This window comes from Grampus griseus, assembly GCF_964374135.1.
Source record: "Grampus griseus genome assembly, chromosome: 3".
Lineage (NCBI taxonomy): Eukaryota > Metazoa > Chordata > Mammalia > Artiodactyla > Delphinidae > Grampus > Grampus griseus.
The window spans coordinates 146236219-146251034 of NC_139019.1; the positions used below are offsets into that span (position 1 = coordinate 146236219).

The 14816-nt window shown below is 53.6% G+C and overlaps 1 protein-coding gene across 1 annotated transcript in view; it reads left to right on the top strand.

Moving 5' to 3' along the window:
- The window catches only part of FGF18 (fibroblast growth factor 18), a 34310-nt gene extending 19634 nt beyond the window's left edge, over positions 1-14676 (top strand). The window contains exons 4-5 of the mRNA XM_082651283.1: positions 7053-7159; positions 13951-14676. Coding sequence (XP_082507409.1) covers positions 7053-7159; positions 13951-14217 — 374 coding nt within the window. The 3' untranslated portion in view covers positions 14218-14676. The remainder of the gene's footprint in view (positions 1-7052; positions 7160-13950) is intronic.
- Positions 14677-14816: the final 140 nt, after the last annotated feature.

The following is a 14816-nucleotide window of genomic DNA, read 5'->3' on the forward strand; positions in this document are numbered from 1 at the left end:
CTGTGTCACTCTGTTAGTCAAAGGCTCTCAGCTCATTTAGAATGCAGTCCAAGTCCCTGGCTCGGCAGGAAGGCCTGGTGTAGCCTGGCTCTTGACTAGCACACTAACCTTGGGCTCTACTGCCCCGTCCTTGCCCGCTCTGCTCCAGCCCCAGCGAGCTTCCTGCTGCCCTTGGAACACGCCAAGCATGTCCCCAGCTAAGGGCCTTTGCTGTGTCCTCAGCCTGGGGACGCCCTTCTCCCAGATGTCCCCATGGCTTTTGCTCCCTCGCCGTTCAGTTGTCCCCTTATCAGGGAATTCCTGTCTCTGTCCTCTCGTGGGTATGTTTCTCTTCCTAGCACTTATTGCTACCTGAGGTTCTGGTAAGTATTTAGTTATTCGCTCTCTGTGTCTCCTGTTATAGTGTAAACTCTAAGGCTAGGCCGCTTCAGTCTATTGTGTTCACTGCCGTATCCCCTGCACAGAGCCAGCCACAAACAATGGTTCAGTACATGCTTGGGCCAGTGAATACATGGCTGACCCATGTGTGCGTCCGGGAGTGTAGATGGGACCACTTCCCCGGGGCGGGGGCAAGTGCCTGGCACAGAGCCCAGCACACAGTAGGTACCTGGGCAATCCGTGCTCCCTTCCTCTTCTCCTGTCCTCCTCTCCCATCCTTCCTTCCAGCCAGCCTTGCATCTTGCAACAAGGATACAGTGAGCGACAGGACCAGCTTCCCCGAGGGGCGCTCCCAGCTGGGAAGGGGCATTAATATCTCTGTCTGAACCCCCTGCCCTCTGAGCTCATGTTCCACGACTTCTGTCCCCAGTGAGGAGTGGCCACCCACACGTCGCTGACTCTGCAGCTCAAGTGGCCACATGAGAGATACAGCTAGGATTAAATATAGCTCCCGATCGATCCTATTGATTCTTTCTCTCTTCCTTTCCAGCTCGCCCACGTGGCCTGCGAACCTCCTTGGGGGACTTTAGGAGAAGGGGAACCATGGGCATCTTTGGGGAAAGGCCACAGCGGGTGTGTGTGGGTGTGTGAGGATAGCGATGCTGAAACATCTCCAGAAAGGGCTCCTTCCCCCCACCCCCACTTCTTTCCCTTCCCCTCCCCTCGACCTGGTCCACCTTCAGAGGGGAGGAAGGGAGTATGGTTTGGTGTGACCTCCCAGTGCCTTTTGTGGCAAGGACGTTTCCTCGCCGCAGGATGATGCCTGGAGAGTGGCCAGCAGCCTTGTCAGCACTGGGATTGTAGCGGCCGGCTGGCCGGCTTCTGGCCACCCCGTGCAGGGTCTGGGTACGGCCAGCTCTGCCCAGCCTCTCACTGGCTCCCAGCTCCCCCACTGCTCTCTCAGGTCTTGGGGATTTAACCCCGAGGCTTGGGGGGAAAAGAAACCAATTCTCCTGCTTAGCTTTTTCCAGTTCCCTTTCTCTGGGTCTTCTGTGTCCCTCTTTGTATGTGTCTGTCTGGCTCTCTGTCTGCCTCTTGGTCTTTCCCTGTCGTTTCCTACCCTTCAAACCAAAAGCCTTTAAAGTGACGCTATGGATTGCCCACAGGGAAGCCCAGCTAGGGAATCACACTGGAATCAGTCAATCAATCCATCCATCAAAGTCATTTCTTTTTTCTCTGCCATGGCTGACCTGCCTGATGTCTGTCCTGCTCTGCTCACCTCTGTCTGAATCTGTCTGTCTCAGGCTAGCTCCGGAGTTACTCTGCCTGTGTTCAAATCCTGGTCCTACTGCGTGACTCTGGCAAGTAATTTGACTGCTCAGGGCCTCAGTTTCTTCATCTGTAAAATGGGTGTAATCGTGCCTACCTCATGGGGTTGTTGTGAGGATCTAATGAGACATTCCACATTCAGACTCCAAGCACAGTGCCTGACAGATGGTAAATGCTCAAATAAGTATTAACAGTTTTTGTTTTGTTTTGTTTTTTTAATTGTCATTGTTACTCCATGCATTTAAGAGAAACGGGGAAAAAAAGACAGCATGAGTTCTTATTGAAAGGGCTTTCTTTCCGGCTCCTTTTTCTTCCACTTTCTCTTTTTCCTTTTCTGCTTTCCTCTCTCAATGCTGGAGAAGGGATTGGGTCCTTCGAGCTCCTGGCCCCCAGCCATGGGCAGGCGCTGGGCTTCCGCTCTGTGCTGGGCCCTGGTAAGACTGGCTCTGTGGACTTTGCCTTCAGGGGAGCTGGGTTGTGGAACCCCCCCATCCTGCACTCACTCACCCTCTGGTGCGTGCAGCCTTTCCTTCTAGTCAAAACCAGATCTGAAGTCATTTCATGCCTCTCTGGCTGCGGTTTGAACCCAGACTTGGGTGCTCCTGTGGGCTCCCCCACCTCCCAGAATCAGCTCGAAGGTATTTTCCTCAGGGTGACCGTTGGCACCCCTTCCTCCCTCAAGGTCATTTGGAAGCGGAGCTGAGGAGGGATGGGCCCCAACCTTTGGCTCTTTGGGCACCCCAACCCACAGACCTCTGCCTCAAGAAGGTGAGGTCAAGTGAAGACCTTCTCTGCCTGCCTTTGGTGTTCGTTCACTCACTAACTCCCCCAGGAAAGGGACTGGCGTGGAGGAGTAGTGACCGGTGGGGGAGACAGGCTAAGACCCAGACTTCCGTGTTAGCCTGCCTGGGTTTGAATCCTGCCTGCGTTTTAACTTCATCCCTGTCTGACCTTGGGACTCAATTTTCTCACCTGTAAAATGGGGATAATAAAAAAATAGTTCTAATCTCCTGGAATTGTTGTAAGGATGGGTGGGTAGGAGCTCAGAGTTCTAGTGAGTGGCAGGAGTGACACGGTGGGGTGGGTGGGTAGAGGGAAGAGTTGCTAAGGGCATTGACCTGGAATCAGAGACTTGGTTTGAACTTCTACCCTGCTTTTACTACCTGTGTACCATTAGGCAAGTCCCTTTACCTCCCTGAATCTCATTTGCTTTAACTTTTAAGTAGCTTTATTCATACCTACCTCACCAAGCCCTTTATGCACTTACTAAAATTTACTTATTGATCATTTGCTGTGAGCCAGGTATGGGCTAGGTGCTAGAAACCACAGTGGTGAATGAGACAGTTAAGGGCCTGCCTTCATGGAGCTTACCTTCCAGTGGATAGAGACAGACAATAGAAAAGGTAGCAAATAAAACAACTTGGGGAAGAGCTCTGAGGAAAATGGAGCGGGGCTGGGGGCTTCCCTGGTGGTGCAGTTCGCCTGCCGATGCAAGGGACGCGGGTTCGTGACCCGGTCTGGGAGGATCCCACATGCTGCGGAGCGGCTGGGCCCGTGAGCTGTGGCCGCTGGGCCTGCGCGTCCAGAGCCTGTGCTCCTCAGCGGGAGAGGCCAGAACAGTGAGAGGCCCGCGTGCCGCAAAAAAAAAAAAAAAAAGAAAGAAAATGGAGCAGGGGGTGGCTAGAGCTGAACTGGGAGGATAGTACAACATGGGACAGCATGGCCGGGGAAGGCCTCTCTGAGGAGGTGGCATCTGAGCTGAGATGTCAACCTAGGAAGTGAGAAGCCACTATGGGAAGCTCTGGGCAAAGCAATCTCCAGGCAGAGGAAAAGTGCAAAGGCCCTGAGGTGGGAGTGTGCTTAGTGTCTTAGAGCAGGAACAGTAAGGAGGCTTGTGTGGCTGGAGGGCGGTGAGGGAGGGAGGGAGGTGGGAGCAGGCAGCAGGGGCCAGACCACGTGCCCCTTCCGGTCCCCGTAAAGAGTCTGGATTTTTAGTGGGTTGGAGATCCACAGGAGGCTTTAGCAGGGACGAGGCACAATGAATTTTATATTTTAAAAGGATCCCTCTGGCTGCTGTGTAGAGAAGAGACTGCTGGGGACAAGAGTGGCAGAGAGAGGATGGGGGCATGCCAGGGTGGTGAGGGGCGAGATACCATCCTCAACCCCTTCCGCCTGGCCTGGGACAGACACGAGCACGGAACTGAGCGGAGATGAGGTTGCTAGCTCCTGAGAGCTGCATCCTGGGGGCTTGGGGCTTGAGTCAAGAGAAGGGGGAGCGTGATGCTGAGGACCAGGCAGGCTCTGGGGCAAACCTGGTCTGAGCGGGCGGAGCCTCTCTTTGTGTCTTTCTGAGAAATGCTGCTGCTATTACTCCCCAAAGACTTTACATAATCCTGGCCCGGCTTGCTCCTCATTATGTCATGTGCTGAGTGGAGTCTAGGTCACTCCATGGCTTGTTGCAGTCGGGGAAGAACAGACTTCTGGCTCCCTGGGCACAGAGGCTGGTGCAGACCCTGCCCTCGCTGGGGTGAGGGAGACTGGCTCGCAGGGGTGGAGGTGCGGTCCAGCCCCTGCCCCAGGCCCTTTGGATGGCTTAGGCAGGGGCCAGGGCTTCCTGAGATGGGCTGTGGTTAATGAGAGATGGGGGTTGTGCTTTGAGCCAAGTCTCCCCAGAGCTGGGGGCCCTCCTCTGGGACCCAGGCCCCAGCAGGGAAGAGCCAGGCAGACCTGACGTCAGCCCTTCCTGCGGGGTTGCTTCTCTGAACCTCAGTTTCCTACACTGTAAAAAGGGGACAAAGGTACCCAAGCTCGTGGGGATATGTGACGTTAGCAGGCTCACGTGGGAGCCAGATCCAGCGTGTAGTAGGAGCTCTTCTGAGGACAGAGGCCCAGCCATGTGCTGGGGGAGGGCAGACAGAGCAGTTTTCCCCTTGGACTCACTTGGAGTTGCCTGGGCCCCAGCCCTGTGGCCTCACCCTCTTCTTAGGGTTTCCCATGCCTGCCCCTCTCCAATGCCAGAGACATTCAGGATAGGGTCAAGCCCCATTCCCACTGCGTGGGTAAGGAAACTGGAGCTCAGAAGGGTGTGTGGCTTACTCAGGGTCACACCCCCAGGATGGCAATTCCAGAAATGGAATCAGACCCCATGAATCCCAGTCTAAGGCATTTTCTGATGCACTCACAGTGTGGGGTGCCTGCGACCCTGGAGGATGCTGAGGAAGTTCAGGACAGAGGGCACACTTTGGGGAGGCAAGTTCTGCTCCACCTCTGCCCTTTTACACACGTCTGATTTTTTTTCCACTACTTTTTTTTTTTTTTTTGGTCTGGGAAAACAGTTTTGTTTTGCAGTTATTAGGAAACTTAAACAATAATTACTGAGCTGCCCCTACCCAGCCTCTGAGAACAGGGTGCTAGGCCCTTTACAGCATCATTTTATATAATCGTCACCATAACTGTTGAAGGTTGGAGATGACTATTCCCATTTTACAGATGAAGAAACTGAGGCCCAAGGTCATACAGTGACCAGTGGGGCCAGGGATTCCTATCCATATCTGTGCATTTCAAAGCTCTCACCTATCCCCTTATACATGCTACCTTCGTCAGAAGCTCCTAGAGTTGGGGACCCTCCTGACCCCCCAACAACCCCCATCCCGTGTGGGGCCTGAGCTTTGTGAGGAGATACAGAAAGCATGTCCCAGAGCTGCTGTGATGTTTGGCCCTTGGTTCCCAGGGACCAAGCTAAGAGGAGAGTTAATGGGGAATTTGAGTTAAGGGGAACAGGGAACATGAAGGGCTTGTAACCCCCTATCTCAGTGTTGGTTAATATTCTCAACTCAGTGGTTTACTAGGGATGGGGGAAGGTGGAGAGAAGAATGTGCCCCCCACCCTTGTTCCTAGAATTACTAAATTCTTGTTAGATCTTTAAATTTTATGTAAATTCTTCTTTTTTTCCTTGGAAAGGTGGGTATCATATTTTAATTAGTAGTGGTGTCAAAGGAAGGCTAGATTAATTATTGGAAATCCTGAGTTCCAGATGGTTTTAATTTTCACAGCAGGGCACCAGGGTATATATTTAACCTTTTTTTTTTTTTTATTAAAATCATACCTAGTGTATTTTAGGGGCACTGAGGTACACTCTTTGTGGCTCCAAGGATACTGTGTTTAGGGCTATGATTTTTGTTATTGAGAAGCAAGTCCCTTGTGACTGAAATAAAAATTTTGTGGGTGAGGGAGGGGCAGGTGCTGGGAAGCAAAGAGTCAGGGGAGGGAGGGTGAGAATGGGGGGTACGTCATAGGCAAAGAAGGGGGTGGTGGTGGTGGGAAATCCAGGCTCAGGGATTCAGGTTCAGAGAGGGCACATGACCTGCCAAAGTCACACAGCACCTTACTGGGGAGAAAATGTGGACTGGCAGAGGGACAGGGAGGGGTCTCACAGTATGCCTAATCAAGAGACAGTCACCCTTTGGCCACTTGAGGTCCTTGTTTAGTCAGGCCTTTGGGGATCAGCTCTGGACACCCCCATCCTGAGGGAGGCTCTGTGGAGCATAGATGGTTTAGCATGGGGCCTCCCACTCCTCACCAGGGGGTACTGGGTCCTGGTTGGGACTTCCGGGCTCCTGGGAGGTAGTTATTCTTCAGCCTTGGTGGCCTTGATTGAGGAAGGTGAAATATTATGCAGATAGCCTCCCTTCCCCAGGGACTGGAAACACCCCTCCCTGACCCTTCCCCACTTCAAGTGGCCAGGGCACTCCCTCACCCATATCCCCAGAGGGGAGGGGACTCTCCAGCTGTTGTTTTCCCTGGAGGAAGGGGCCTGTGACCTAAATTTTGGAGGAAGCAGCTTGGCATTCCACAAGGCAAGGTGTGTGTGTGTGTGTGTTTTGTGTGCGTGTGTGTGTGTGTGTGTGTGTGTGTGTGTGTGTGTGGTGTGCATGCCTGTGTGAGCTCACGTGCCTCTGAATGTCTGACCCCTTAGTCCAGAGACTGCTGCTTTTCTGGGGTTATTTGTGTGGCTGTCTGTCCTGCCTTGGGGAAGGGTATTGGCGGAGGAGGGGAAGTGGATGATGAGGAGAGGAGAAGGCACACTGGTCTTCAGCCACAAGGGGCGATCTGGGTCCCAAGTGGAGTCAAGAGAGGCTGGGAGTCGGGGAACAGGTGTCAGACAGCTTCTCTCCCTGCCTAAGGGGCAGGGTGCTCCCGAGAGACCTGTCAGAGGCATCCCCCATGCCTGATTTTGGGGCAGTGGGAGGTCCAGGGACAGGGTCAGGGATCATGTCGCTGAGTCTTTAGGCCAGCCATTGCCCCTGGTAAAAAAATGTGTCTTGTTCTCCTTCTGCCTTTCGAAGCCCAGCTCCTAGTGGAGACAGATACCTTCGGTAGTCAAGTCCGGATCAAGGGCAAGGAGACGGAATTCTACCTGTGTATGAACCGGAAAGGCAAGCTTGTGGGGAAGGTAAGTGATGGTCTAGATTGGGTGGGTCCCCCGGCAGCTCTGGGTAGCTGGAACAGTGCGTCCAGGGCCCTATCATTCCCAAATGGAAAACAGGCCCCATGAATGTGTGTGTGTGTGTGCGCGCACGTGTGTGTGTGAAAGAAGTCCCAGGGACTTCTCTGTCCCCGCACCTGCAGCCTGCCAGGCCGAGGTATCTGTGGCTGTGACTTTGGTGAGCACGCAGGGCCCTGATCTCTCCTGGTGGATGTGGAGCTCTGGCTTGCTTGGTAGTGGGAGAATCCTCGAGGGGTTCTGAGGCTCCCTGCCTGAATGTACCTGATGTCTGGGAACAGGGAACCATTAGGCCAAGGGCAGGGGCTGCAGCACTGTTTTAACAATCACCAGGGGTTTTACGACTCCTCAAAGCAGCGCCTCTGGAACCCAGCAGCCTCGTCAGCTCTGGGCCTCATGATTCTAGCATTTCAGGAAGATTTTATTACTTTGGAATAGGCAAGAGAGCTGCATGTAACAAATTAGGGCAGGGGTGGGGTGTGGACCCACGTGCCAGGGGTTCTGAGCCTCCACTGATGCTGCGTTTTGATGCTGCCCCCCTTTTTCCTAGTGTCTGTTTGTGAAGTTCATACACTTGCTTCCTTTGGATGTTCCAGTGGAAAGCATTACTGGTGGTAGCTCTATAGTGGCATGCTCCACGTTCCCTTCTCTCTGCAGGGACCCGACTCACCCCCTATCCAGTTTGTATATTGGAGGGGGCTGTGGCTTCTGCTGGACAGGTGGAGTGGGGGGTGGAGGGTAGACCCAGATTCCAAGGAGGATGGCTTCTTATACTTGGCGGCAAAGACCTTAGGGGATGATTTGCATTTATTACACCTTGTTGGGGGGAAGGAAGCATGACCTCAACTCCTGTTTAAGCCATGGTTTTGACTTCCTGAATCCCTCAATTCTTATCCTTCTCCCCTCCGCCATTCCCAAGTGCCTGTAGAGAAGGTAACAGGCCAGGGACCTGTTACCTGGCTGGACAGAGCCAGGGTATTGTTGCTTATTATTTGTTAATAATGCCTCTGTTAATTGAGCACCTGCTTTCTGCCGGGCACTGAGCAAAAATGCTCCAAAATAATCCCAAGGGGTTGGTACCGCCACCATCCCCATTTCCCAGATGAGAAAGCTGAGGCTTGGCCACATCCGGGCACTTGTCCCAGGTCCCACGCTAGAGGTAGGCGGGCTTCAAAGCCCGGTTTGGAAGGCCAAGGAGTCCAGCAGCACTGCCCACACCGACTGGAGCTTCTCAAAGAGCAAAATAATAGTAATCCATGTAGCGCCGCTCCGGGATGCCAAGGAGTGGTTTTAATTAGTGATTCACTTTCCGCGTCCCGAGGCCGGCCCGCCGGCCAGCGAGGGGGTCCGGGGCAGGGGCGGCGGGCAGGCCGGGCGCCGGGTGCCCTGGCCTGGCCGTGCGTTTCCTGTGGCGGCGCGGCAAGCACCGCGTCAGGCGCTTTGTTCTCCTGCCCGCCTGGGCCGCCTCCCAGGCCCAACCTGCTTGCAGTTGTGGGCCCGGCCTTCTCCCCCCCAACCTTTTTTTTTTTCTTTTTAAAGGAGGGGCCGCGCTGCAGCCCGCCGTGCCCAGTGCCTGCGCGCCCCTCCCTCCCCGTCTACGCGGTTCCCGGCATCTTGACCCCAGGAGGGCCGTCTTGGGGTCAAAAGAACAGCCCCGTCCCTTCGGGCTGCTCCCCGCCGCCGGCCGCCCTCCGCCCGCCCGCCGGCTGGCCGCTGAGTCACCGCTTCCACAGGAGCCGGCTCTGATTTCCTGCCCCCTCGCCCTCTCTCCCGTCATTAATATTGGGGATGGTTCAGCTGGCGGCGAGGCTCCGCGTAGCCCAGGGAGGCTCGCCCCCGCCCGCCCCCTCCTCTCCCCTCCCCTCGCTCCGCCCCGCTTGCTGCAGCTCTCCCCATCATCCCTTTCCGGTCTTCTGGGCTGACCTGGGAGGCTCCAAGGGCGCCCCACCAACCCACCGCACCCTAGTCCTGACTTTGCCCTGGGCAGGTCCCCCTGTTGGCCTCTGCCTAGCCCAGCGCCCCTCACTCTCTGGCTCCTGCAGCTGGAACCCCGGGCCCTTGGGTTGCTGTTTCATCACAGACACCCCAGCCAGTCAGACCCCGGTCCTGGAATTACTCTTGATAGCTGGTGTGTCTGCTGCTTCCCTAACTCCTGCCTCTGTTCTGGCCTCATACCTTCTGGGGAATAATGTCCCTCAGCGGCCTCAGGCTCCACCTCCAGGCCTTTCCCCGGTGCCCACCCTCAGCTTTCTAAAGCACAAAAGGGATCAGGTCTTCCCCACCCTCTGCCCCCAGCTCAGCTCAGAACCAGCCCCTGGGTCCTCACCACCTACCCGAGAAAGGCTACACTCCTCGGGGAGAGCATCCCTGCCCTCATGGTCCTCATGTCGCGGACACATGGCACTGCCAGCCTCTGCTCCCTGAGGGGCCTTCAGGCTTTGTGCGTGCCGAACCCTCTGCCAGGACTGCCCTTCCCTTGACCGTCCGCCCGAGTTCTGGCTCATCCTGCCGTAGCCTCTGGCTTCACTGACTGCTCAGTCCGCGCACCCGCCCTGAAGCCCATAGCCCGTCACACAGCTGTCTCTCTCCGTTCTGCTAACCTGGGTTGTCACTGTCTGTCTTCGTGCCTGCATCCCCCTGCTGCATCCAGTTGTGGGTCCATCCATCATGTTCTTGTACCTGCCCAAAGGGCTGCAGGGGCACCAAAGAAATAGAAATGCGGGTGCTTGCTTTCTGAGGATGGGCTCTTAACCTACGGCCAGAATTAGCCACATGAGGCCCAGGAATCCAAGTGCCCTGACCTCACTGAGCCTCAGTGTCCTCACCTGTAAAATGGGAAGATACCACTGGCACTTAGTAGGCACTTACTTGTTAAACATGAGTTACCTTCCTCTTTGAAGCCGGGTCCTTCACCTGTGGGACTCCTTGACCTCAGCTTAGGCTGTGGCTCCTTTGGCTCGAGAGGATAGCTTCCTTGGATGGTCTTGAGCCTGGGTGTCAATCTTCTACATCTCTGGCCACAGCTGGATGCATCTCCTGAGCCCCCAGCAGAGCCTTTGCCAATGTTCCAGACCCTTGGCTGTGCTACTCCCTCTGCTGCATTGTACCCATCATATACCAGAGCTCTTCTCCCCCTCTTCTCCTTGCCACCTCTCTGGACCCCACGTCCACCTGACCTAGGAGATAGTACTTCCTTTCATTCCATAAAGAGTTGTTGAGTGTCAAACACTATGTACTAGGCAGTTTTTCCCCATTTGTGGAGATTCAACCCAGACGGATTTTTCTCATCTGCCTCCTCCTGTGTGATTACCGGTATGTCCTCTTTGGGGCAACATAGGGCCCCAGATCCTTTCAGGGCAGAGGGTACCCTGCCTACCACTGTATCTTTGTGAAGACTGCTTTGGTTGGAAGTGACTGAAACCCAATTCAAAATGCCTTTAAGCATAAAAGGACTTTTTTGCCTATGTAACTAAAAACGTCCAGGGGGTAGTTCTAGTTTCAAGGAAGACTAGATCTAGGGGCCAAATGATGTGATCAGGATTCAGTCTTCAGGTCAAATAGAAGGAATAGGACTCCAGTTTGGAAAGAAGGAGGTTGGAGGTGGCAGAGGGGGAGAGATGATCAAATTCTACTAAATCACCAAGGTTCTGGGATGGGCTCTTCACTTACTCTCTAAATATTGATGATCTGCCTTGCCTGAACTGATTGAGTCAGCATTTTCAGAGGCGAGGCCCGTGCATATGTGTTTTTTAAAATCTCTGCAGGCCGTAAGCAGGGTTATAGAGGTACTCAGCAGAGGTGAGGGTCAAGCCCTGGGACAGCCTACTGTTAGTTTCTTATCCACTGGGTCTGAGTTCATGGTGGGGAACTTGTGACCATCATAGGCCCCATGGCTCCTCCCAAGGGGCTCCTGACCTCTGGAGTGTCAGGAATCTCGGCCTGAAGCCCAGATCCTCAACCCAGACGTGAATGAGCACGTGTGCCAGGCAGTGTGCTGGCCCTTGAACCTCCGAGTTCTTGCTTCATGCCCACGGTGGCTCTGTGGGCCTGGGGGAGGGGAGGCGTTTTGACGGGCAGCGCCCACTCTTCCATACCCTTTCTCCTCGTGGGCCTGTCTGGCGCTAGACAGCAGAGACGCGAGCTACAGGTGGCAAACGCAGGTTCAAATCCTGGCTCTGCCACTTAACAAGCTCCGTGACCTTGGGAAAGCCATTTTTGCCTCTTTGAACTGTTTTCTTCTACCAGGTAGAGTCTACCTTAGCAAGTGATGAGGATTAAATGAGACAATGCATGTGGAAATGTCTGGCCTGTAGTTGGCGATCAATAAATTCTGAATGATTGAGTGAATGGATGAGGAGGGAGACCAAGGCTGGCAGGCAGAGAGCTCCAGCCCTCTGCTCACTCTTCTCGGCACATCCCCCAGAGGAGGGGCCTCTCATAGCTCATGACTGTCTCTGGAACATTCGTAAGAGATCCAGGAGGCGGAGTCCGTTTTCTTTTGGAGGAAAACCCATTCATGTGTCAACCCCACCATTTCTATCCCAGCAGAACTCTCATCCATTTAACCACAAATGCTCTGGGCACCCCTGTCTTGGGCTAAGATTTGTGCTGAGCCAGGAGAGCAACTGAGAAGCAGTCCTGACCTCCTGAAGCTCTTGGGTTGATGAAGAGGCAGGCAGATACAGAATTGCTCTGTTGGGGGGCGGCGGGAGAAGGAATGGGTGTCGAGGGGTTTCGGAAGATGGAGTATGTGAGTTCAATAAAGCCTGGTGCTTAAATGGAGTCTTGAAGGAAGAGGAGGAAATACCCAGGGAGCTAGATGGCAGTCAGGGAAGGCTTCCCAGGGGAGGTGGTTACTGAACTGAGCCTTGAAGGTTGAAAGCAGTTTTCCAGGCAGATGTTCTAGGGTGGGAAAACAGCCACGGTGTAGCCTTTATTCAGTTTGCTCTGACTGTTCCATGGAAACCAGCCAAGGGACCTGGACTCAGGTTGGATAGGCAGCTTCCAGAATTATTCATGGGGAGTCCAGAGCCCAGAGCCCACTCCTTCCTATCAGCCTTGCACATATGCCCGGCTTCCCTCACAATAGTCCCTCACTCCTCACCCAGTCCCTAATGTCCTCTGGGTCCTGTGTGTGTCTCCCAGGCCCTACCCCCCTGCCCACTCTGCAGCCTCCTCAAAAGATCTCTCCTCCAGAGAATGTTTTCTTACCCTGCCTGTCCCGTTCTGCGAAGTTCAGCACTTTGTCTGCAGGGCCCAAGCTTGCCCTCTGCTCAAAGGTGAACGTTCCTGGAAGCTCCGGCCCGTTTTCCACTTCAAACAAAAGGCTGGAACTCGCACCTCAGTCTCCACGCACAGCCAGACCGCTGGGCTTCCAACTTGGCCTGGCATCCGTCTGTAACGAGGAGTGGGCCCGGCCTAAATTTGGAGATGTTAGCTGGAAACTCAAGTGCTGCTAATTCAGGCCTTCCAACTTTGTGTGTTTCCCACTCTTCCACACAGAGCAACTCGACTTTCTCAAGGAGGAGATTCAAAGCCTGCTTCGCACCACTCTTTGTCCAGATCCAAGGAGGGAGGCCAGACTGTCCGAACCACCTGCTCTTCAGGAATAATTTAACATGTTCCTACTGTGTGCCAGGCTCGTTTATAAGCGTCATTCCTCATAACATCTCTGTGGCGCAGGAGTCGTTTTCCCTCTTTGATCCAGGCGAGGAATCCAAAGTTTAGAGTGGAATTAACTAGCCTGAGGTCACATAAGGAAGTGCTAGAGTGGATTCAACTTCTGACTCTGAATCTAGTGCTCCTTGCCTAGCATAGTCTCCCAGGGAGCTCACCTGGGACCCTGAAGTCTCAGAACCACGGCTACAGGCTTTGAAGTTTGGCCATGCCCAAACTCTTATTTTTAGAGGCTCCCACCACTCTTCACACCAAACATTAAGAGGTACCGCATCACACATGTAATGGAATTTATATTTAACTATATAACAGTGGAGTTGATTTGCAGTTGAGTAGTTGGCTTCATCTCAGGTTTAGCGCACATCACTTGGGACTCCTTTCTGTTGCATGTGGTAGGACACTCTCAACTGTTTTTAAAGGACATGAGATATTGTTAGCCCACATAACAGTGAGGTAACTTGAACCTCAGATGCAGCTCGGTCCAGAAGTTAAAAGATGTGAGGAGGACGCGGTTTCTGTCATTCTCTTCCTCTCGGCTTTCCTTGCTCCAAGCTGGCTTTGTCGTCAGACAGAATTTCCCCTCATGGTGGTACAATGGCTGCCTTAGCTTCAGCATTACGTGTTTCCTAAGTGTAAATCGGCCTGTGATTTTTGGGGATTACGTACACAAGGGTCTCGAGGAACGCTGATTGGATGGCTCAGGCCACGTGCTGTGCTCTGCACTGGTCATGGGAAATAACGTTTTGAGTGGTCGGGTCTAGGTCTCTTGTTCTAGTAGAGCTGAGGTGGAAGCCCCTGGTTACAGTGCGGAGAGTGGAAGAGATGGATCCCTGAGTGGTAATGGGAGGATGTTACCTAACTGGTGAGCAGGGAAGGATGCAGGGGCTAGTATGACAAATCCACTCCATAGATCCAGGGAGTGAAATTGCTGAGGCCAAAGCTTGGGTCAGGCCCTCTCTACTCCACGACCCCAAGCCTTGGCCACCTGCTCATGCCCTCTCTACGTAGCCCTGTCCCTTGTGCCCGCCCTCCCCCTTCTCACCTCCTCCTCTCTCTTCCCGCAGCCCGATGGCACCAGCAAAGAGTGTGTGTTCATCGAGAAGGTCCTGGAGAACAATTACACAGCCCTGATGTCGGCCAAGTACTCTGGCTGGTACGTGGGCTTCACCAAGAAGGGGCGGCCACGGAAGGGCCCCAAGACCCGGGAGAACCAGCAGGACGTCCACTTCATGAAGCGCTACCCCAAGGGACAGGCAGAGCTGCAGAAGCCCTTCAAGTACACCACAGTGACCAAGCGGTCCCGGCGGATCCGCCCCACACACCCCGGCTAGGCTGGCCCCACTGTGGCCCCGCCAGGCTTCCCCAGCCCACACTCACACTCACAGAGAACTGCAGAGGAATATTTTTACATGAAAAATAAGGAAGAATTTCTATTTTTGTATATTGTGTTTAAAAGAAGACAAAAAACTGAACCAAAATTCTTGGGGGAGGGGAGCGATAAGGATTTTATTGTTGACTTGAAACTCCCTATGACAAAAGACTCACACCAAGGGACTGTTGTCAACACACAGGTGCTTGTGTCTCTCTAGGAACAGACAACTCTAAACTTGTCCCCAGAGGAGGACTTGAATGAGGAAAACAACACTCTGAGAAACCAAAGTCCTTTTTCCCAAAGGTTCTGAAAGCAAAAAAAAAAAAAAAAAGAAAGAAAGAAAGAAAGAAAGACAAAAAAAAGACAAAAAAAGCAAAAAAAAAAAAAAAAAAAAGAGAGAGAGAAAAACAAAGAGAAAGTAGTATCCCCTCACCCCCAACATACTCCCCCCTCTTTCCCAATCCCCTGTCCCTGCCCCAGACTCCCAACAAAAATCGCTCTCTGGTTTGCAGTCATTTATTTATTGTCTGCTGCAAGCTGCCCTGAGACACCGCGCAG